The following is a 22,688-nucleotide window of genomic DNA, read 5'->3' as shown; positions in this document are numbered from 1 at the left end:
TCTTTTTATTTTTATTGTGAGGGGATCTATAGTTTTAAATTTTTTAAGGTGGGAGGTTATGTATATTTTGTATACTTTAGCTTGTGATTGTTGGTCATAATACCCGGTATTTGCTCTAGGAAGTCTGGGGGAAGGGGAGGAGGGGGAGGAAATGAATCAACAAGTGATACATGGATTGATTATTAATGTACAGTAATTTTTGAAGATATGAAATTAAAAAATTTAAAATGATATTGGGGATGCTCGACTGCCATTTCAGGAAGAAAAGGAGAGAGGAGTAGAAGGAGGGAAGAAAGTAGGTAGGAAAGTGTAGAGAAGGAGGAGGGGAATAAGAGGGTTAGATAGGGTGGAAGAAGGGAGGAGTGGAGAAGGAGGAGAGGAAGTAGTAAAGTGAAGGAGATGAAGGATGGGAAAGTAGTAGAGGGTAGAGAGGGAGGTTGTGTAGTAAGGAAGTGGCAGTCGGGCAGGCCTGAATCAGTAATAAATAAAAAATTAATGATTAATGATGGATAATAGTTTGTACATAAATATGATGTTGAAAAATGGAATAAAAAATTATTTAAAACAAAATAATAGCAAATAGATTAATGTTAGTTTTACAACAAAGAATTCATACTGATCAATCTGGTTTTATAAAAGGGAGGCAGATGAGGAATAATGTTAGACAGATTATTAATATATTGGAATATTTGGAAAAGAAGAATACTTCAGCAGCACTTATTTTTTTGGATGCGGAGAAGGCCTTTGATCGATTGCATTGGGATTTTTTATTTAAATTAATAGAGAAAATGCAATTTGGAGATTGTTTTGTTAGAATAATTAAAGCGATTTATGGAGAGCAAACAGCTCAGATTATAATAAATGGTAGTCTGACAGAAGTTATTAAGATTGCGAAAGGAACGAGACAGGGATGTCCTTTATCACCACTATTGTTTGTTTTGACTCTGGAACCATTATTGGATAAAATACAAGAGTTAACGAAAATAGAGGGAATTAAAATTAAACAATATGAGTATAAAGTTAGAGCTTTTGCAGACGACGTAGTGGTTACTTTAACAAATCCTATAAATTCAAGTAGATTTTTGTTGGAAACAATTGATAAATATGGAAAGGTATCAGGATTTAAAATAAATCAGAATAAAACAAAAGTGATAATCAAAAATATGTCTACACAACAGAAACAAAAACTAGAGGAAATAATAGGATTTGAGGTGGTAAAAAAGGTTAAATACTTAGGGGTTTATATTAGTTCATTGAACAAGAAACTTTATAAGAATAATTATGACTTGCTAAGTTCAGAATGATATGAGTGTCTGGAAAAAATTGCAGTTATCGCTATTGGGGAGGATTGCAGCTATCAAAATGAATGTGTTACCTAGATTTTTGTTTCTGTTCCAGATGATACCAATAATTAAGAAAGATAAAAATTTGGAGGATTGGCAGATTGGGATTAATAAATTTATATGGCAAGGTAAAAAGGCAAGGGTTAAAATGAAAATAATTCAGGACTCACGGGAAAGAGGTGGCCTAAAAATGCCTAATTTTAAACTATATTGAAGCAGTAGCCCTTTCAGTAATAAGTGACTGGTTTAATTTAATGGAGGAAAGAATTTTGAATATAGAAGGTTATGACTTGTTATATGGATGGCATGCGTATTTATTTTATGAAAAAAAAGTGGATAGGGCTTTTAAGAATCATATGTTGAGAAGTGCTCTTTTGCGGGCCTGGAAAAAATATTCTTATAAACTAGACTATAAGATTCCTATATGGGCGAGCCCCAGACATGCAATAGAGAATATAAATATAGAACATAAACAGAAAATGATTACTTATAAAGAACTTTTGTATGCTGAAGGAGGTAGATTGCAATTAAAATCATTACAGGTATTAAATGAAGAAGGGAGGAATTATACTTGGTTTCAATATGGACAACTAAGTGCTAGATGGAAAGATCAAAAAATTGGTATAATGCAAAGGGAGGAAAATTTAATAAAGCAAATTAGAAATCAGACCCAGGAGCATATAAAAAGATTGTATAATGTGTTGCTTGAAATAGATTCGGAAAAGGATTTGGTAAAGGACTGTATGATAAAATGGGCACAGAATATTCAGGAACCAATAATGTTGGAAACGTGGGAGAAAATCTGGGTTAGAAATGTTAAGTTTACACAGGCACAGAATTTAAGGGAAAATTTTTATAAGATGTTTTATAGATGGCACTTAGATCCCAAAAAATTATCACGTATGTATCCTGATATCCAAGCGAAATGTTGGAGGTGTGACTGTGATGACGCTACATATTTTCATATTTGGTGGACTTGCAAAAAAATTAAGGCCTTTTGGATAAGAATTTGGTGAATTATTCAAAATGTCCTGAAGAAGAAGATAAAGTTCCTGCCGCAATTTTTCCTTTTGGGAATTATAACGGATTGTACAGGGATTGAGACTAAACTGATTCTGAATTTAATAACAGCAGCAAGGCTGTTGATTGGACAATATTGGAAGAAAAAAGAGTTACCTACAATAGAAGAATGGATATTGAAAGTTACTAATTTGGCTGAGATAGCTAAAATCTCAGCTTTTTTGAAAGACAATACGCAGGAAAGATATTTAATGGAATGGAAAAAATGGATTGATTATTTACAAAACAGATATCAGATTAAGAAATATCAGATTGCCTTTGAATAATTAAGAAGTATTATTTTATGTAATGGGGGGTTGGGAAATGAAAAGATTTGGATGAGGTTAATTGGATTAGAAGGGAAAATTTTACTCTATGTTTGGTTTATGTATAACAATACCTTGTGATTGACCCGGGAAGCCGGGGGGGGGAGGGGAAGGGAGGGGGGAAGGGGGTTTTGTGGGGGGGAGGGGGGGAAAAGGGGAAAAAATGTTTTTGTTTGTTAAAAGTTTTTAAATAAAAAATTTTTTGAAAGAGAATCGATACACTTTCTATTCAAATCCTCACAATTCATGGTCAAGGATTGATATGATATGGATGAATCCAGAATTGGAAAAGGACGTAGAGGAAATAGAAATCATGACAAACACCTGGGCAGGCCATAATCCTCTGAAAGGGAGATGGCAAGGATTGAAAAAAAGAAGGAGATGGACATTGAACCGAAAGATTTTGAAAGAGAAAGCTTATGTCCAAATGATGGGAAAAGAATTGAAACTATTCTTTAAAGAAAATAAGAATGAACAAACAATACTGCAAAATTTGTGGGATACCATTAAAGCGATATGTTCAAGGATTAACGATATGTAGTGAGAAGAAACAAGGAAAAGAGGAAACAAACTATGCTTCAGGAAGAACTCAGAAAACTTGAACTAAAAAAACAACCACAGAATGACAAAATCAAAGAAGAAAGGGCTCTAGTTAAACATAAAATAAATTTAATGACACAAGAAGAAAGGACACAAAATCTAAAAATGGCAAAACAATTTTTTTTTTAACATTCAAATAAACCTGGGAGAGGGCTGTCATATAAATTAAAAAGAGAAAGAGAAGAAACTAATACAACAACTGCTAGACAAGAACAGAAATCTACACTATCAGATGGAAGAGAAAAGAAATATTACACAAAATTTTTTTGAGGACTTGTATAGTCAAGAAGATATATTGGAAGAGAGTATAAAACAGTATTTAAAGGAGAAGGGACTAACAACAATATTGGAAACTGAAATGGAAATGTTGAATGACAAAATAACTTTGATAAAATTAAAAGAGGCAGTCAGGAAACAAAAAAATAATAAAACACCGGGACCTGATGGACTCCCCACGGAATTATACAAAAGTATATAAGAACTATTGGAGATATAATGTTGGAACTGTATAATGAAGCCCTGGCGGAAGCCAAATTACTGAGATCATAGTCTGAGGCATATATTACATTAATATTAAAGGAGGGTACAGACCACCAACAGATTAAAAGCTATAGGCCTATTTCACTTTTAAATGCTGACTATAAAATATTTGCTGCCATAATTGCAGAAAGAGTCAAAAAATTACTAAATGAAATTATTCACTCAGATCAAAATAGTTTCTTACCAAAAAGGCAAATTAGAAATAATACGAGAATGGTATTGAACATCTTGGAATTCTATGAAGTACACCCCGAAAAACAAGCAGCACTGATATTCATAGATGCGCAAAAAGCGTTTGACAATTTAAATTGGCAGCAATTAAAACTATGAATTTTGGGGAAAGTTTATAGGGATAACTGCAATATACTCCATTCAAATGGCAAATGTAATATTAAATGGGGAAATAACAGGGAAATTTAATATAGCTAATGGTGTAAGATAGGGATGCCCGCTGTTACCTTTACTTTTTATTCTCTCATTAGAGGTATTGCTAGCACATGTTAAACAAGAACAAGGTCTGTTACTGGTTTCTGTGGAGATGGCCTTGACTTTGGCCAGCTAGGATGTGTGTTGTTTTGACTGAAGTGCAAATTCCTCAATGCAGCTGCGAGGCACAATGTTCTGTCCTCCCTCACCTCCGTCTGAGCGATGGCTTAATTAGCCGGCACTATCAGCCCTGGCAGCAAAAGAGCGAGTGTCTGCCAAGTGGCTCCATTATCTCCCTTGACGCCGATAAGTCAAACAGTACTTCAGCTCTTAGTTCAGCAGTTAATTTGCCTGCTACGAAAAGACACAGCAGCTCTCGCTGCCTTTATATCCTGTAGAGTGTGGCTCCAGGACTCAGCACTTCCTAGGCCTGCCCCACCCCTGCTTCTGTTGTTCCCGCCTCTCCTGCCTATGGAATCTAGGGTCCAGCCAGGCCTGATTGCCATCAGCTGGGTCTGGAGGTATGGCCTGGGGGGGGGGAAGAGTCTGGGGACGGAGGCCTCGTTATCTCTTCCACCTGGCCTGCTTCTGGCTCCTGGAGCTGAGCCAGGGAAGCCGGTGCTCCTGAGGTAACTCCTGACAGCCCTTCCCCCTCACTTTCCAAGTCACTTTCTGGCAGGAGGGCCGGCTCAGGGGGCGCAGACACAACACACAATTCCCCACCCCCCTGCCTATGGCAACTCGGGAGCAGATTAGGAAAGCTTCGCGAGTTGACATTTGGCTTCCCTCATTTCCCAAAGACAACCTGTGCAAAGCAAAAACAGTTTGAGTACAGGTATAAGTTTTAGGGGTGTGATTCTCCCCCCAGCTTTGTTGGGTTCCTTTCATGGAATTTAGCTATGAGGCGATCAGCTTGGATGTTTTCTGCTCTTTACCCAGGATGCCTCTGATAGAGGGTAACCCTTCCATTTGATTAAGTATTGGAGTTGCCCCCTGTGCCACTTAGAGTTGAGAACGTGTTGCACCTCGTAATGGGTTTGGCCTCCTATGACCACTGAGTCTAGGGGCTCATGGGGTAGTGGTCTCAGGGTCAACCAAACCATGAGTTTTAAGAGGCTGCTATGGAATACTGGGTGTATTTTCCCCAGCAGTCAGGGCAGTTTCAATTGCACCATGACCAGGTTGATAATCCATACTATGAGGAATGGCCCCATGAATTTAGGTCCCAGCTTCTTGCTGGAGAGTTTCAACCTTAAGTATTTTATGGAGAGGTAAACCTTCTCCCCCAAGTGGAATGGCTGTTGTGGGGCCCAGTGTTTGTCTGCCTGTTGCTTATCGGTCTGCGCTGCCTTAGCTAGCGCTTTCTTGACATTTTCCCATGCCGCTTTTAGCATTGACAACCAATACATCAAACTGACTGAGGAGGGGGGGTTCCCTTAGGTATTCTGGCATTGGGATGAAGTCCATACCATTTAGTACCTTAAATGGGGTGAGTCCCGTGCTATTGTGAACAGCATTATTGTATGCGACCTCGGTGAATGGCAGAAGGTATGCCCAATTGGACTGTTGGTAGTTCACATAACACCTCAGGTGTCAGGCCTGGAAGCCGTCTTTTGTATTTGGCCTTCAGACCTGCCACATTTACTACTGTGGGAAATTGGGAGGGAGCATTGTATTGAGCATGGGTGATATATAGTCATAATAACATTCCTTTCTCAAGAAGTCAAGGACAATTTTCCCTGCACTTGGAAGGCTGGAACTGGGAGGCATCTGCAGTTGGGATGGTTTGATTGGACCATGTGATGGACTTGTGGGTATTGGGCAGGGACTTGAACTTTACTTTGGGTGGGGAAAACCTGGAAACTTTCAGATTCGAGTTTTTTCAGATGTGCCAATATGACATCTCTAATAAAATATAATTTTGAGGAAATTCAAGCGTCAGAGTTTTCTTTTGTTGGGGATGTTACTTGGAACCCTCACAAGTACTGTTGATATTGTTCTGTGATGGCATTCAATCTCTCTGTCCCCCTGGTCCCCCCTCTCTGGTCCTCAGATGAAAAGCCGAGCTAAGGCCCTGGGATGACTAATGGTCCCTCTAGGACTTAGCCATGAAATGGACCCCTCTGTCCAAGATGATTCTGTGCAGTACTCCATGCAGGAGGTAGATATGCTTCAGGAAGAGTTTGGCTAGCTGGTGGGCTGAGGGTAGTGTTCTAGATGGTATGGAGTATGCCTGCTTGGAAAATATGTCAATTACAGTCCATATCACTGTGTTCCCCCCACTCTTTGGCAACTTCAGTATAAAGTCGATTGCGATTTCCTCCCATGGCCTCGTTGGCTCTGCCATCTGTTGCAGCAATCTGGGTGGTGATGGTGGTGGTGGTTTCTCATCTCTCTTTCAGGGCCGGAATAGCTCAGGCTGTAAGGAGCCTGTTATTAGAACACAATAGCCTGCAATTACTGCAGGTTCAAGCCCAGCCCAAGGTTGACTCAGCCTTCCATCCTTTATAAGGTAGGTAAAATGAGGACCCAGATTGTTGGGGGGGCAATAAGTTGACTTTGTAAATATACAAATAGAATGAGACTATTGCCTTATACACTGTAAGCCGCCCTGAGTCTTCGGAGAAGGGCGGGATATAAATGTAAATTAAAAAAAAAAATGGTGGCACAGGTGGTGCATCTTTTTACATAACTCTCCAATCTTTCTTCATGCTGGGCCACCAGAATTGTCTCCTCACTAAGTATAAAGTCTTTAAGAATCCTATGAGGCGTGGCCAGTGCCGCGGGCAAGACGGTCGCAAACCCCAATGTCTCCGGGGTTTGCGCCGATATCCCCCCGCCCAGGGGGTCCATCCAAACTTCGGATCGGACCGTAGCTGCCTTGAAGGGGCAGCGAAGAATGAGGGAGCCACCAGAGCGAACGGGGAGTTGGCAAACTCCTCATAGCTCCAGATTTTTTCCCCCGACTCAGCGGGGAGGAATGCAGTGCCATAGTTTCATCATGGCAGCTGTACCAAAGCCGCGGCGGCTACAAGAGCGGGGAGGAGGAAGAACCATCAAGAAACAAATTGTTGAAGTCAGGTGAGTGATGATCTCACGAAGGAACAATAAGAATTCAAAAGAGGCATAAGCCTTGGGGAGAACTTGTAGATTGGCGACTAATTGAATAACAAGTGAAAGTGAAAGTCAATTTGGAGAATACACATTCGGGAAGTGAAAGAGAGAAGATAGGGCTTGGAATGGAAGCAGAACCCCATGTAAATAAAGAAAAGAAAAATAAACTTTTTCTAACTAAATAATGGTTTGGAGATTCCTGGAAGTTTTAATGGATTATATTGGAAATTAAAGAAATAGGAGAAAAAAGTAAAATAAGCTATTGAATTGTTTTTTATGTGAATATCTCAAATCCCTCTGTTTTAAATTTATGGAATACTAAAGATATTAATAGGACATAAGAATCTGGAAGATATAAATATAATTAAGGAAAAATTTTGGAAAATCGACCTCCACGTACCAAAGCATTTGAGAACAAAGGATTTTTGTCACCAAAATGGCTACTTATCATCTATGAGCAGTAACTGTTTCAAAAGGACATCTAGAGGCAGAGAAAGACAGCTACAGGATTGGTTGCTGGTACTACACAACAGTTTTAGGAGAGAGTTTCAGATGGGTGCCTTTGAATTATGGAAATTGAATTCTTTATTTAAACAAGAATCCAGAGGCAAAGAAAGTTGTAAGAATGGAATAGCAGACTATTCCCCATGGAGAAAGTTCTGTGGGTGTGGGCACACAATATTTTTTTTGGAAGGAACTTATGGCTGCCTTTATAATTAGAGGCAGAGGAAAATAGCAAAAGTTGAATAGCTTTCTTGTGACTATTCCCATGAGGATTGGTGTTGTTGGGACCACATAACAGTTTTAGAAGAGACTTTTAGATGGTGTTTTTGGATTATTGATTTAAGCGGAGATTCTTATTTAAGAAGAACTCAGAGGCAAAGAAGGAAAGTAAGAATGGAATAGCGGACTATTCCCACGGAGAAGGCGCTGCTGATGTAGACGCATGATATTTTTTTGGAGGAACTAATGTCTGCTTTTAGAGTTATGTTATGAGATTCATTTTAGAAAATGTTAATATTTATATTAAAATATGAGTGACAATTATGATAAAAATAATTGAGGTTTTGGGAAATGGAGGGAAAAATACTAGAATAAATTGAAATAAGAGGGAAATGAGTGTTAGTATACTGAGGAAGAAATTTTTCTTTTTTGTTTTTGCAAATAAGTAAAATGAAAGGATTTGATAAAACTTCTAAGGAAACAGTTAATATTAATATAACTGGGGGAAAGAATTAGTGACTACCCTTGCAAATTTTAAATGTTTTACTTGATATTAAAATGGATTAGATGGAATACTTTAAATATATGTTATTGATTTAGAGGCAGAGGAAGATGAGGGAAGAATGGAATTGTCTGTGATCTCTGGGCAGTTTTAAGAAAGAGGTTTTAGATAGGATGACCTCTGATTATCAGTATAGATATAAAGCTGAGAGTGGTGAAATTATAAAACGTAAATAGAATTTATTAATTATGTTGAAGGGAATTAAGTATGGGGACTAGAACTTCGTTTAAATATTCTCCTGAATGGGTTGAATTTGATTTATTTCTATAATCAGATTGTGTGCAAATAAATAATTGAAATTAAAGAAGAAGGAAAACACATTGTATTAGATTATAATTTAGGTGAAACTTGATATGTTTAAAGATGTACCTGACCAATAATTTGTTCACAATGATTTTTTTTTTATTATGTTTGTAAAATTTTTTTAAAAAAATTGGCAAAAAAAAAGAATCCTAAGTGGGCTGCTGATTTGACATCATGGCTTTTCTGGAGGATTAAGGTGCATAGGAACTCGGGGACATAGAGTTTCACCCTCTTCCATGCTAGTTTCTCCCTTTTTGTTAGGATGTATTGGTTGTCACAGAACCAGGGGTCTGCTCCAAGTTCTGTTTTGAGTTTCATGGTTAAATTGCTTGAGGATTGCCCTGGCCTGTTGCGGTGTTGTCGGTGGGTGGTCACTTGGACTGCAGCTTGAGTAGCGGGGATGATGGCATCTACTACCTCCTCCCACCTGCATTTGTATTGGGGCATTCGGGAGAAGGTGTCTGCTAGGAAATTCCTCCCCCCGGAATGTGTTTTAGCATGAAGTTGAATCAGTTGAAGTATTGAGCCCAGCAGTCCTGGTTGGGTGACAATTTCCATGGGGTCCTAAGGGCCTCCAGATTCTTGTGGTCAGATCAGACTTCAAACAGTTCCCCCCCTCCACATTCCAAGAGGTGGCATCAGGTTAGTAGTGCCCATCTTACCGCAAAAACCTCTTTTCCCCATGTGGCCCATCGTCTTTCCTTGTCAGTGAGTTTATGGGAGGTGTAGGCGCAAGGTTGTAGTTTTCTCTGGCCATTTCTTTGACGTAGCATTGCTCCTACTACCACGTTGCTGTCATCTGCTTGGATGATGAAGGATTGTTTGGGGTTGTGGTGTTTCAGTACCAATTGTTTTGTGAAAAGTTCTTTGTGTTTCAAATGCCTTTTGGCAGGTTAGGTCCCACTGTAGGGATTGTCTCAGGTGGGGTTTCATCTCCAGCCTCCCTGTCTTTAGGCGATCTGTCATGGTTTGAGAAATCTTCGCGAAAGAGGGGATGAATTGCCTGTAAAAGCTTGTGAATCCCAGGAAGCTTTGTAGTTGCCTGTGGGTGCGAGAGGGCTGCCATTCTAGGAGGCTTGTACTTTGGCTGGGTCCATCTCTATCCCCTGTTGGGTATAGAGATGGATCTTGATAGTCCTTAACAGTAGGTAACCCAGTCAAGCATGATTAAATTCGCATTTTGACAGCTTGACGCACAAGTTTGCCGCTAGGAGCTTTTTCAGTACCTGGCGGACTAGGGGTATGTGGTCCTCCATGGTCTCAGTGAAGATGAGGACATCATTCAGGTACACGAGGACCCCCCTATAGAGGTGTCATGTAGCACCTCATTTATTAACTGCATGAACACTGCCAGGGGCCCCTGAAGCCCAAAAGGCATTACTTTGAATTAGAAGCTCCCTAGGGGGCAATTGAATGCCATTTTCAATTTGTCTTCCTCCCTGATACATACTCAGTAATATGCTTCTCTGAGGTCTAGTTTAGTAAAGACCTTTCCCTTGGCTAGATGGGACAACATGTCTGTCAGCCTCCGCTTTAATTAAGTGTATTTCTCCTACTAGATTATCTGACCGTTTTATTATCTTGTTAAAAGTTTGCTCTACTGAGTGTCTTACATGATTTATGGAGGAGGGGGAGGTTTTCACTGTTTCCAGCGTTCGGCTGACATTGCATGTGTGGGGGAGGGAGACAGCCTTTTGAAACAGACTTTGGAACTGTTTTGGCACGTGAATGTAACGGCAGCAGCTTCCTTCACATTCCATCCAGAAGATTGACAGAGGGAGAATATTGGAAGTGAAACTACACGTGGCCGAGGAGGAAGACGACATTGGATTATTACTGTATGACCTCTAGTAGGGGGAGGGTTCAGGAGAGAATATGACTCTGTGGTTTTGATTTACTTCCAGTTCCATGTCAGCTTGTACTGCATACAGACTTGTTTGGTATAAATTACCAATTTCTTCAAAATGATGGAGTTGGGTCTTTATTTTCTCAAACACTGATCTGGGGCAGGCTGACAATGTCTTTCATGAGAGGGCGGGATATAGTTTGTGGAGGCACACAAAGTTTATCCACCTAAAATCTATGCATATTCTCATAGTTCCATCTTTTTTCTCTTTAAATAGGACTGGGGCTGCTTGGCTGGCTTGATGAACCCCCTTGCTAGGGTCTTGTCTATGTATTTTTGCATTTCTCAGGGTGCCATGGCATACAGTTTGAATTTCGGAAGTTTGGCCCCATGGATTATTTTGATGGCATAGTCTGTTGCATAGTGGGAGGGTAGGACATCGCACTCAGTTTCGCTGAACACTTCAGCGAGGTCTTGATATTCTCTAGGAATCTGCTCATCTTCTGGGGTTTGTTTAGAGGTGGCTGCCAGTTGTTCTGCTGGGACTGTAGGGGGGGGCGTCCTGTGTGGGTGATGTCCCTCTTTGCAGGTGAGGTGGGGTTGGAGCCCCCTTGCTGTCCTCAGTCTCCAGTTACCCCCTTGCCACCAGATGGTCGGGCCCCACTTGTTTAGCCAAGAGAGCCCTAGTATTACCGTCTCTGTCATTTTGGGAGCTATTATGAATCAAATTTATTCCCAGTGGTCTGCTAGCTCTAGCCTCACTGGTTCAGTCATGTGGGTGGTGTGGGTTCCCCCCAGTAGAGACCCGTCGCCATGCCCAATCTCTTCACTCTGATCCCCAGTTTCAGGACCGTGGGTAAATTAATCAAACATCTAGTGCAGCCTTAGTCTATTAGGGCTTTAAAAGTGCCCTGGGTCCCTCTTTTTTTGGGCTGTGATACGTATTTAGAAAGACAAAAGGGTATATGGGTTCACTCACCATCGGGTCATTTTCACACTCGTCCTCACTGTTGTAGGGTTCCAGCAATTGGTCATCGTTAGCTGGAGTTCCTCCCTCTTCGGCTGGCTTGGGAGGGACCTCTACAACCTGGAGGGCTTTTCGGGACTTGTCAGCGGCACGTCTGGGGCAGCAGTGAAATCCTCTGAAGTTTGCTACCGTTTCGGTGAGTCTGCTACCAAGTGCACGCTTCATCCCTGCAACGTTAAAAAAAGGACGTTTTGAAGCCTTCCGAGTCTGCAAAGATAAGTAGAACAGCGAGGGGGATAATCCACTGTGCCAAGTGATTTAGATTAGCTAGAAAGCAGGAAATCAGATGATTCTAGCTAATATAAATCGCACGTCACAGCTGATCGTTGCCCAGCTGATCATCAGAAATACCAGTTCACCCAAACTGGTAGCATTTTTACTACTGGTTTGGGAGAACCGGTCCGAATCAGCAGCATTTCACCCCGGCCTGGTCCTCATTCCGGTCGTGCCTTGGGTCTGGCTTGGGTTTCAGAGCTGGAGTTGTGCAGGCCAATGCAAAATGGCCTACCCCTCCGCATCTGTAGCATTTCAACTGGCTTCAGGGGAGGGTTGGTCTTGTGGCCGGCTGTTTTGCTATGGCCTCCTGTCAGCTGAGTGGTGTCCAATCTGGTTGCCCTTGTTCTGACCTAGGCATTTTAACAACCAGGAAGCAGAAATTGCTCCTGGCAAAACCTTTTATTTACATGACTATGAATTACTTTCATTCACAGTCAGCAACGTTTGTCCAAACAGTTTTGCAAAGGAATATTTCTCAACACACCTTATCTTGCTTGGCAAGCTGCCAAGTAACTTATTTCCAACTGCAGTACAAAGCCAAACTTGGCACAGAGTCGTTCAGAGTCATGGAACAAACAAATTGTTTTCTGCAAAAGCCCACTCCCTGTTTGCTCCTCTTTTATTTCCTATGGGAGGCGCCAATCACCACAAGGTATGGCTTTACTCCCGAGTCAACTCTGCTTGAGTTGTTCTTGTCTTCTGGCAGCTCTGCGCATGCGCACACTTGGAATGGGCTCCAGCTGTTCCTCTGCCTTGCTGCTGTCTAACTCCCTCTCTGCCTCCAATGCAGATTCCTCGTCCAAGCTTTCCCCAGTCCCCAGGACTGGCTCAAGTTCCTCCCCACCCTCCTCACTCTCTGACTCTGCTGCCAGCTCTGCTGGCTGCCAGTGGGCCACAACATCTCTCTCTCTCTGGGCCCCGGTTGCCTCCCCCTGTCACTGGTGCACAATGCACAGTCCAGCTTTATGGCTACTCGGAACCATTCAGTGAGTCCCTTTGGGATGTCCTGGTAGGTGGTTACTTGGCTGATTTGCTTGTCCAGGGTTTCTCTGAAGAAATGGACTAGTAGCTGCTCAGGCCAGGATGTTAGCTTTCCCATGAGCCTTCTGAACTCATGGATGTGTTCTTTAATTGGTTGCCCTCTCTGCTTTAAATTCCTTAACTCATCCTTTGCATATTGATCCTCCCCCACATCTTCGAATCTGGCCTCTAGTTCTTCCAGGAAATCGTTGACATCCTGCAGCTGGGGGCCCCTCTTTCTATGGAAGGCTGGTAGCCCATGGTGATGGAGTTCAGCCTGGCTCTGTGCGATGGATAGAGGTGTCCATAATGGTCTAGGTGGACAGTGGCAGCTAAGGAATAGAGCCAGCTGATCTGGGTCCCCATCAAACTTCCCACTGAATTGGGATGGCTCATTCCATGCTGCCCTTTCCTTGTTTTGTTTGCCTGAACCTGGTGCACTTGGCAATCTGCATCGATTCTAGCCTGTGGAAGGGGGATTTGCCTGGGCAGCTTGCTTGTGATGCAGGGGGGCACTGGGGGCAGCCTCGGGCTCAGCTTTCTTCTGGTGGGTGGAGAAGAGGCTGTGTTCTCCTCTGTCTCTCCATTTTTGGATGTTTGGGAGCGTGTGGGCGTCCCGGGGTTGCACTGAGGTTAGGTTCAGCTTAAACCTAGGGCTGGCCAGTTGGATGGGGCTTCTCCTCACTTCATGGGGATCAACTGCAACCCCCATCCCCTTTCCCCTTTTGGGGAGCATGACAGCCCCTAATCGCAAAGGGTGGTTTGGTCAAATTCCTCCCTCAAGTGCTCTAAGGATTCACCTGGGGCTCCCAGTAGAGTTTGTGGGTTCTGACCTCTTCCCACTCCTTCATCCATTCCAGTCTTTCTAATTTGCTTATGGGTTGCCCCAGGAGACAGAAGCTAGGGTAGGGGGGTGCAACCTCAACCTCTTTAGGGATTCTTTTCTACCAATACTCATCCCTTTCTGATTCTATTGCTAAGGAAGGCATCCTGGGCATCTTGTCTTCTGTGGTCAGAGACGATTGTAGTTGAGTTCCATTTGGGCTACTGGCTCTTGGAGTTTCTTGGGTGGGGGCAGGTTCTGTCTCCTTCTGGGTTGACAGGAGCAGGCTTTATTTGGAGATCCTGCCCTCTGCCATAGTGGCCTGAGTCTCTCTCCATGCACCCCAGGTATCAGAGAGCAGGTGGAGAGTCCAGGACTCAGGAATCCCGGTTAGTTTTGGGAGCCTGTCAGGGTTCTAACTGATGCCCTCATAAAATCAGGAGCCTCAAGCCAGTTTTCAAGAAAAATCCAGTTGTTTATTAGGAATGCCATGTTGGCACAGACCTAGTGAAGCCAGCTCTGACCCCACTCAGTTTGTGCCTTGCCTCTGACCTTGTTTCCCCCTCCCCACAAGATGTGTCATCAGTCACATTCCCCAACAAAGCAATTTCGTGGGTCGTAGGAGTCACTCCCTCCAGCCGTTACTGGTTTCTTTGGAGATGTCCTTGACTTTGGCCAGCTAGGATGTGTGTTGTTTTGACTGAGATGTTGTGGTCCATCAGCAGCCTATGGAGCTGGCAACAGAGTTGGACAGCAATGAGGCTGAGGTGAGGCCAGGGCCATCGGGAAGTGAGGTGCAGACTCCAGAGCCTCCAGAGACTGATAGTAGTGAGCCAGAGGAACAGGAGGAGCCTGTTTCTAATGAGAAGGAACAGGAATGAGAAGAGCTGCCAGAAGGCAAGAGCAGCTCAAGCAGAGAGGACAACTCTGGAGTAGGGCCAAGAGATGATTGGCCCCTCCCATAAGGCTTTAAACAGACCAGCACCGGCGTTTCAGCTTTGCCAGAAAACAACGTTGTAGCTGCGTCTTCTGCTCCGTTTTCTGCTTCTACGTCTTTGTTTTTGTGGCTTCTGGACGTTTGGCAGTTTGCCTAGTTGGACTAAGGTTTGTTAGATAACTGAGGAATTTGTGTTGGGAGGCATCTGTTTTACTTTTGAGTTGAACTACGCTGGGAATGAAGTAATTCCCAGCTGTTCATATAAAGTTTGTTTTTCCATGGACTAAGTTTATTACTACTTACTTGGGCCTGGGTCACAACATGAGGTGGAAATTCCTTGATGCAGCTGCAAGGCTCAATTCCCCATCCCCCTGCCTATTAGATTAGATTAGATTAGATTAGATTAGATTAGATTAGATTAGATTAGATTTATCTTATTGTCATCATAGACTCTACCTGCCCATTTTTTCAATCTATTCCATCTCTATGCCAGCCACCATTTGAAGATTCGTCGGAAGATGGGTATCCACATAACCCTGATATAACATTCTGCCACCCTGGACGGTACTACCTTTCGTCGGTCCTATCTCCTATTTATGCACTTTATACGATATTCAGCCTTGGAACTCTTGCGCCTGCGAGGTGCCCCCGCCTCGCAGGAATGGCCCGCTTCTTTACCTAGGGCCGGCCTCAATGACGGGTCTTGGGACCCACAGAGGTGGCATGCGAAGAGAAAGAGCCTTTGGTTTTTTTTAGATAGGGCGTTTTTAAGGGGTGGGAGGGTTAGGGCGGGCGTTGGGGGTAGCCCGTCGGATGGGGAGCCAGTCCTTGCGTGCGCTCGTGGCGGTCATTTAATGGGTTTGGAGGTTAGGGGGGGAGATTGCGTTCCTTTTGGTGAGGGTGGTTCCATCAGCACGGTAAGTGGGAGGGGCAGATATGGCGGAAGGGGGGGATCGTATCGTCTTGGGGGGGCACGCGCTCGATGTTTGCAGGCGATCGCGTGCCCCAATCCCCCGTCCTTTTCCCGTTTCCCGGATGGTCAAGACCCTCAGAGCCTGGGCCTTCGGCTTATGTTGTGCAACGCCCGGTCCGTGGTCAATAAGGCCCCCCTAATACATGATCTTATTCAGGGGGGTGCCGCGGACCTTATAGGCGTTACGGAAACCTGGTTGGGCACTGAAGGGGGTGTGCCCCTTGTGGAAATGTGCCCACCGGGTTTCCGGGCACTCCATCAGCCGAGGGCTCAGGGTAGGGGTGGGGGAGTGGCGGTGGTTATTAGGGAGAGCCTAGAGCCGAGGGAGACCACTGTACCTCAGATTGCCGGGTGTGAATCCCTCTTTGTGAGGTGGGGTCATAGGTGTCAGATGGGTCTGTTTGTCGTGTACCTGGCTCCTTGCTACGTGACAGCTGCCCTGCCTGAGCTCCTGGAGGTGTTGGCTGGGGTGGCGGTGGAGACCCCCAGACTTATTGTCATGGGGGACTTCAACTTGCCATCTTCCGGCACATCATCGACAGCAGCTCGGGAGTTCATGGCTTCCATGACGGCCTTGGACCTGACCCAAGTAGTCAATGGCCCTACTCACACTGGGGGTGGCACGCTGGACTTGATTTTTATCTCTGGTCAGTGGTTGAAGGATCTGGACTTGAGGGATGTAGTCATTGAACCTTTGTCATGGTCAGATCACTCTCTCCTTCGCCTAGACTTTCCGACCGCTGCTCACCGCCGCAGGAAGACGGAACCAATACGTTGGTTCCGTCCCAGGCGCCTGATGGACCCGGTGTCAGGCTACCTCCGACGGTAAATAGGAAAGAATTCACCTTGACTCCATTTGGAATGAAAACAAATACTTTTACTTTTACAGTCTTGATAGCAGCCAAGCAAAGCTGGAACTGAGACAAAATATGGCTAACATATCATATCCCCCCAATTGTCCCTCCTCCTCCAGGAGGTCAGGCTGGTCTGGTCCAATGCCAACTCCTTCACGGCCCCTCGTGGTAATCTTCTTCCACAGGTCTCTGGATGTCAGTCAACTTAGGAATGAAGTGTCGGTTAGAAAAGCGCGCGCTGATAACACTCAATAGTTAATCATCCCTCCCCCCTGTTATGTCAGCCGACACACATAATAGGCTCCTTTCCCTCACCCTGGACGGAGGCATGATACATCTCATTTCCTTAACAGTTTATAATACAGAAATAAACATTTTACATTCTATCTACTGATATAATCATTCAAAACTATATGAAGATTGGAGTGGAGGCTGACACCCGGAGAGGTTCCAGACGGAGCTTGGGCCATTTCCTGAGGGTCTGGCTCACGGCACGGCTGAGGAACTAGTCGCGGCCTGGAAACAGACCGCGGCTGGGGCTTTGGACCGTGTCGTGCCTTTGCGGCCTCTGACCCGGCGTAGATCCCAACCGGCTCCTTGGTTCTCCAAGGAGCTGAGGGGGATGAAACGCCGGAGAAGACGCCTAGAGAGTTTGTGGAGGTCCAGTCGTTCAGAGGCTGATCGGACACAAGTGAGGTCCTATACTAGGGCCTACCTTGTGGGACTGAGGGAAGCGAGACGTTGCTACGTCTCGTCCCTCATTGCGTCGGCAGATAACCGCCCGGCCGCCCTGTTTCGAGTAACTCGTTCCCTCCTTCACCAGGGGGAGCGAGATGACCCGTTGCAGGGACGTGCTGAGGAGTTTAACGGTTATCTATACGATAAAATCGTTCAGCTTTGGGACGGTCTGGACCAAAATTGCGAGGATCCAGATGGGGCGTTTGAGGGCGGTCTTGGTGACATTGTGTGGGATGAGTTTGATCCTGTGGCTCCCGAGGACATGGACAGGTTGCTGGGTAGGTTGAATGCCACCACGTGTTTACTGGACCCGTGCCCCTCCTGGTTGGTACTGGCCTCTCAGGAGGTGACACGAGGCTGGCTCCAGGGGATTACGAGCGCTTCTTTGTTGGAGGGAGTCTTTCCGGCCGCCTTGAAAGAGGCGGTGGTAAGGCCCCTCCTCAAGAAGCCCTCCCTGGACCCGGCTGTTTTAGGTAATTATCGTCCGGTCTCCAACCTTCGCTTCGCGGCGAAGGTTGTTGAGAGTGTGGTGGCATGTCAGTTCTCCTGTATGCTGCTAAGAGAGTCCAAAGCAATGGGTTGTTAACTTCATCTGATTGGCCTGAGACTGAGTTGAATTTGTTTAAACACGCCTCCTCTTCCTGTTTAGCTCCAGTTTATTAACTCAGTCGGCCATAGAGAGACTACCTCCTTTAGCTCCATTGCTTTCGACTCTTTTACCAGCACTCAGAACTTCAAAAAAATTAGAAAAAAATTCCAAAAAAAAGTTTTAAAGTGCCCAATTTTTTTCTCTTCATTGCTGGGAACCGGAGCGGCAGGGAAAGAGGCTCGCGCTTCGCGCGCAGCCCAGCGCCGCACAGCTGAGCCGCCCAAAGGCCGGTGGCCATTTTTTCTTCAATCCAAGCCCCTCAAGCCTCGTGGGATCGCCGGATTGAGGAACGGACATCGCTGGACCTCATCAAACTGTAAGTGGAGTCCAGCGGAGCGCAGGAGAAGCCGTGGTGTCGGCTTCGCGCTTGCAGGGAAGGAGAAAGATCCGTGGTGACAGAGGCTAGTTCCCCCTGCCAACGCTGCAATAAAAAGGGCGCCATAGGAGCAGCGGTGCCTGCTTCAAGCCATTTGGGGACCCCCCCTCCCCAAGCAACCCCCCATGCAGCTTTGAATGCCTTGAATCCAGCTGTGGTGGCAGCTTGGTGCTAACTGGCCCTTGTGTTTGATCTTATTCCAGGATTCTCAGATCAGGGCCACTATATTATTTGGGCATATATTCCAAGGCCTCTAATAACCACTAGGCCTCATTTCCAAGATGGCGGATCGCAGCAAATCTCCTTCCCGGGCTTCTGCCTCGCCCTCCCAAGGACACCTTACTAGCGTGGCTCCTCCCCCTCACAAGAGCAGATCCAAATCAAAGGCCTCTGCCACTAAATCCAAGTCTTCTACTTCTCTCCAATCCTCTGCTGCTGCAGAGAGAGATGCCTCCAGAAGACAACGGGCCTTGGATAGGCAATTTGATAAAGCAAAACTAAAATTAGCTGAGGAAGGCAGGGAAACTTCTGTCCCACTAATTGAAGATTCTCCTCTTTTAAATCAGCCTGGATGGTCTCCCACTATCCCTAGTGGTTCAGGAGGAAACCAGGAAACAATTTGTTCAGTTTTTGGAGATTCTTCTACAGCCATGCCTGAGCCTCCACATCAGGCACCTTCTGCCACCTTCACTCCCACAGCAGCGGCAGTCTCCCATAGAGAGGACAGTAATCCTGCCATTTCTCAGGATATACGTCATCTTATTATGCAAACCATTTCTCAAGGCATTGACGATGCTTTCACTCAGAGAGGTTTCCCAGCTCCATCCCCTTCGGGCAGTTCTGACCAAAGACCCCATTCTGAGAGCCACCCTCCCAGACCTTGCGCACGGCGCACACGATCTCCAACCCCTTCACATCATAGTGAGGACTCCTTTTTGGGGGAGGAAGATATAGCAGAGTATAATCTGTCTGAGGACGAAGAGTCTGCCCCAGACAAGCCTGCTCCTACCGGCCTTTTTCGCCATGAACTTTTCTACACATTGCTACACAAGGCGAAAGTTACGGCCAACATGGGGGTTGCCTTACGCCAATCTGAGGGAGATTCAGATCCGTCAGACCCCAACAAATTCCTTTTTACTGAACCAGTCTCAGAGCAACGGGTAATCCCTTCACCCAAGCTCTTCTTGGACACCATCCAACGTCAATGGGGTCACCCAGGCGCCATTCCTAATCCCAGTGGCGCAGACAAAAAGATGTACATGACGGATCAAGATCTGGAGGACCTCCTCAAGGTCCCTACCGTAGACACCCCAATTGCCACTCTAGCTTCTCCCTCCAACATCATACCTTCAGATGTAGCAGACGGTCTCCGAACGGAGGACCGCAGGGCGGAACTCTCCACCCGCAAAACCCATCAAGCGGCCGCCTGGGCTATCAGATCTGCCACAGCAGCCTCATTCTTTGCCAGAACCTCCTTAATATGGCTCAGACAAATGCAGGAGAGGGTTCCTCACGATGATTCCAGATTACATCAGGACATAAACAAATTGATAGCGGCTGCTGAATACACTGCGGATGCCACCCTTAACTCTGCAAAATTTGCATCCCGAGCCCTTGCCTCCAGCATCACCTCCAGGAGGCTGTTATGGCTCAGACAATGGCAAGCCGACATGAAGACCAAATGGCGGTTAGCGGCTGCCCCCTTTAAGGGTGGATCTCTCTTTGGGGAAGCCCTAGATCCTATTTTAGTTGAGGGAAAAGACAAACGTAAGATCCTTCCCCACGTCTCCAGACGTTTAGACAGACGTCCTTCTCTACCTTACCGCAGACAGCCTTTTCGCGCCCAGGATCCCGGGTTTCAATCCCCGGCCCATCAACGCTCCTTCCAACCTCCCACTGACAGGTTTCAGGACAGACAGTCTTTTCGTGATAGGACCAGACAATCCCAGACCAGACGTCCCTATCGCGGATCCGGCTTCCGACCTTATCGCAGGAACAAATGACTATCCCGGCCAGGATCCCATCGGCGGTCGTCTCACCAAGTTCGTCCCTACCTGGTCCCACACAACAACCGATGCCTGGGTACTGCAGACCATCTGTCAGGCTACCTCCGACTATAATTAGGAAAGAATTCACCTTGACTTCATTTGGAATAAAGAAAAGTACTTTTACTATTTACAGTCTTGATAGCAGCTAAGTAAAGTTGGATCTGAGACAAAATATGGCTAACATATCATATCCCCCCAATTGTCCCTCCTCCTCCAGGAGGTCAGGCTGGTCTGGGCCAATGCCAGCTCCTTCTCGGCCCCTCGTGGTAATCTTCTTCCACAGGTCTCTAGTTGTCAGTCATCTTAGGAATGCAGTGTCTGTTAGAAAAGCCCGCGCTGATAACACTCAGTCGTTAATCACCCCTCCCCCACTGTTATGTCAGCCGACACTCTTAATAGGCTCCTTTCCCTTACCCTGTACGGTGGTATGATACATCTCATTTCCTTAATAGTTTTATAATACAGAAATAAACATTTCACATTCTATCTACTGATATAATCATTCAAAAGTATCTGAAGATTGGAGTGGAGGCTGACATTCGCCCTCCTGCAACAAGGACGCCAGTCCTAGAAAGAAAAAGAGAAGTTAGGGTTTGTCAGGATATTTTTATAGAATTGTGCTATCTTTTCCAAGCACGAATATCTTCTTTGTTCACCCATTCAGCTTGGGATAACGGAAGTGTTTCCAAGCAATAAGATATTGAATTTTATTTCTATGTTTTCTTGAATCTAAAATTTCTTTTATTTCAAAGTGTTGTTCCCTCTATGAGAATTGGTATAGGAGGGGGTGTATGGTTAGGACGGAAAGTAGATGTGTGTTCAGGTTTCAGCAAGCTCACATGGAAAACGGGGTGAATTCTCCTAAGTGTTTTTGGTAAATCTAGTTGTACTGTCACGGGTTGATGATTTTACTATGGGGAAAGGTCCCACATATTTGGGTCCAAGTTTCTTAGATTTCTGAGTGGTTTGAAGATATTTGGTGGAAAGATAAATCTTATCGCCCACTTGATATTTGTTCTCAGGGGACCATTTTTTATCTGCTTGTTTTTTATGTGCACCGTGAGCGTCGATCGCCTTGAGTCATTTTCCATGTGCTTTGTATTTGATCTATCCATTCTGACAAAGAGGAAACAGTAGTTTCTTCCTTTGGGAGTTCCGAGATAGGAACAAAATCTTGACCTGAAGCTATTTTAAAGGGAGTAAATCCCGTGCTACTATGAATTGAGTTGTTGTAGGCAACTTCAGCAAAAGGTAAGAGGTCTGCCCAATTGTCTTGCTGGTAGTTAACATAACATCGTAGATATTGTTCTAGTACAGAGTTCGAACGTTCACAGCTTCCATTAGTTTGGGGATGATGGGAGGAGCTTAATCCTTAAGCCAATGAGTCGTAAAAATTCTTTCCAAAATTGAGAAGTGAATTGAACTCCTCGATCTGAAATGATGCGCTCAGGAACTCCGTGGAGTCTATAAATGTGTTGTACAAACAACCTTGCTAGAGTTTTTGAGGAGGGTATTTTTGAACATGGAATAAAATGGACTTGTTTGGAGAAAAGGTCAGTCACAACCCATATAACAGTATTGCCTGAACTTTCAGGTAATTCCACTATGAAATCCATGGATATTTCTTTCCATGGGGTTCCTGCCTGGCTACCGCTTGAAGTAGTCCAGGAGGTTTTCCCGGAGGCCTTTTGGATGATGCGCAAATAGGGCAACTTGCTACATATGCTTGAATGTCTTTTTTAAGACTTGGCCACCAAAATTGTCTTTTAAGAAGATGCAAAGTTTTCACAAATCCAAAATGTCCTGCCATTTTGGCATCATGGCATCGTTGTAGGATGGTTTCTCTGAGTGATAGAGGAACATATAGTTTTGTTCCAATCCAAGCTAGTCCATCACGGAGTGTGCATTCATGGGAATGCGCTAAGTACCAGTCATCAGTGTTTAAAGCTTCTTTAAACGACTTGGTCAGTTCATCTGGGAGTGAGGGTTCAGCTTTTGAGTGGCTCCTAGTTATAGCCGGGGCTGCCAACTGTTGCACGGGAAGTATTGGTCGAACCACCTCGGAGCGAGTGCAATTGTATTGGGGCAAACGTGAGAGAGCATCCGCTAAGAAGTTTTTCCCCCC

The 22,688-nt window shown here is 44.9% G+C and overlaps 1 protein-coding gene across 1 annotated transcript; it reads left to right on the top strand.

The window, feature by feature from the left end:
- The first annotated feature begins 17,257 nt into the window (after positions 1 to 17,257).
- Positions 17,258 to 21,066, top strand: LOC131202331 (lamina-associated polypeptide 2-like). The gene is made up of 2 exons (XM_058191223.1): positions 17,258 to 18,455; positions 18,719 to 21,066. The coding sequence occupies exon 2, from the start codon at positions 18,797 to 18,799 to the stop codon at positions 20,516 to 20,518; it is 1,722 nt and encodes a 573-aa protein (XP_058047206.1). The 5' UTR covers positions 17,258 to 18,455; positions 18,719 to 18,796; the 3' UTR covers positions 20,519 to 21,066.
- The last annotated feature ends 1,622 nt before the right edge of the window (positions 21,067 to 22,688 follow it).

Source organism: Ahaetulla prasina, chromosome 7 (genome assembly GCF_028640845.1).
Source record: "Ahaetulla prasina isolate Xishuangbanna chromosome 7, ASM2864084v1, whole genome shotgun sequence".
Taxonomy (NCBI): domain Eukaryota; kingdom Metazoa; phylum Chordata; class Lepidosauria; order Squamata; family Colubridae; genus Ahaetulla; species Ahaetulla prasina.
Note: the sequence above shows the minus strand (reverse complement) of the source record. Positions and strands in the feature narration are given on the sequence as shown.

Coding starts and splice junctions, on each gene's coding strand:
- LOC131202331 (XM_058191223.1), top strand. CDS start 18,797: ATGGCGGATCGCAGCAAATCTCCTTCCCGGGCTTCTGCCTCGCCCTCC.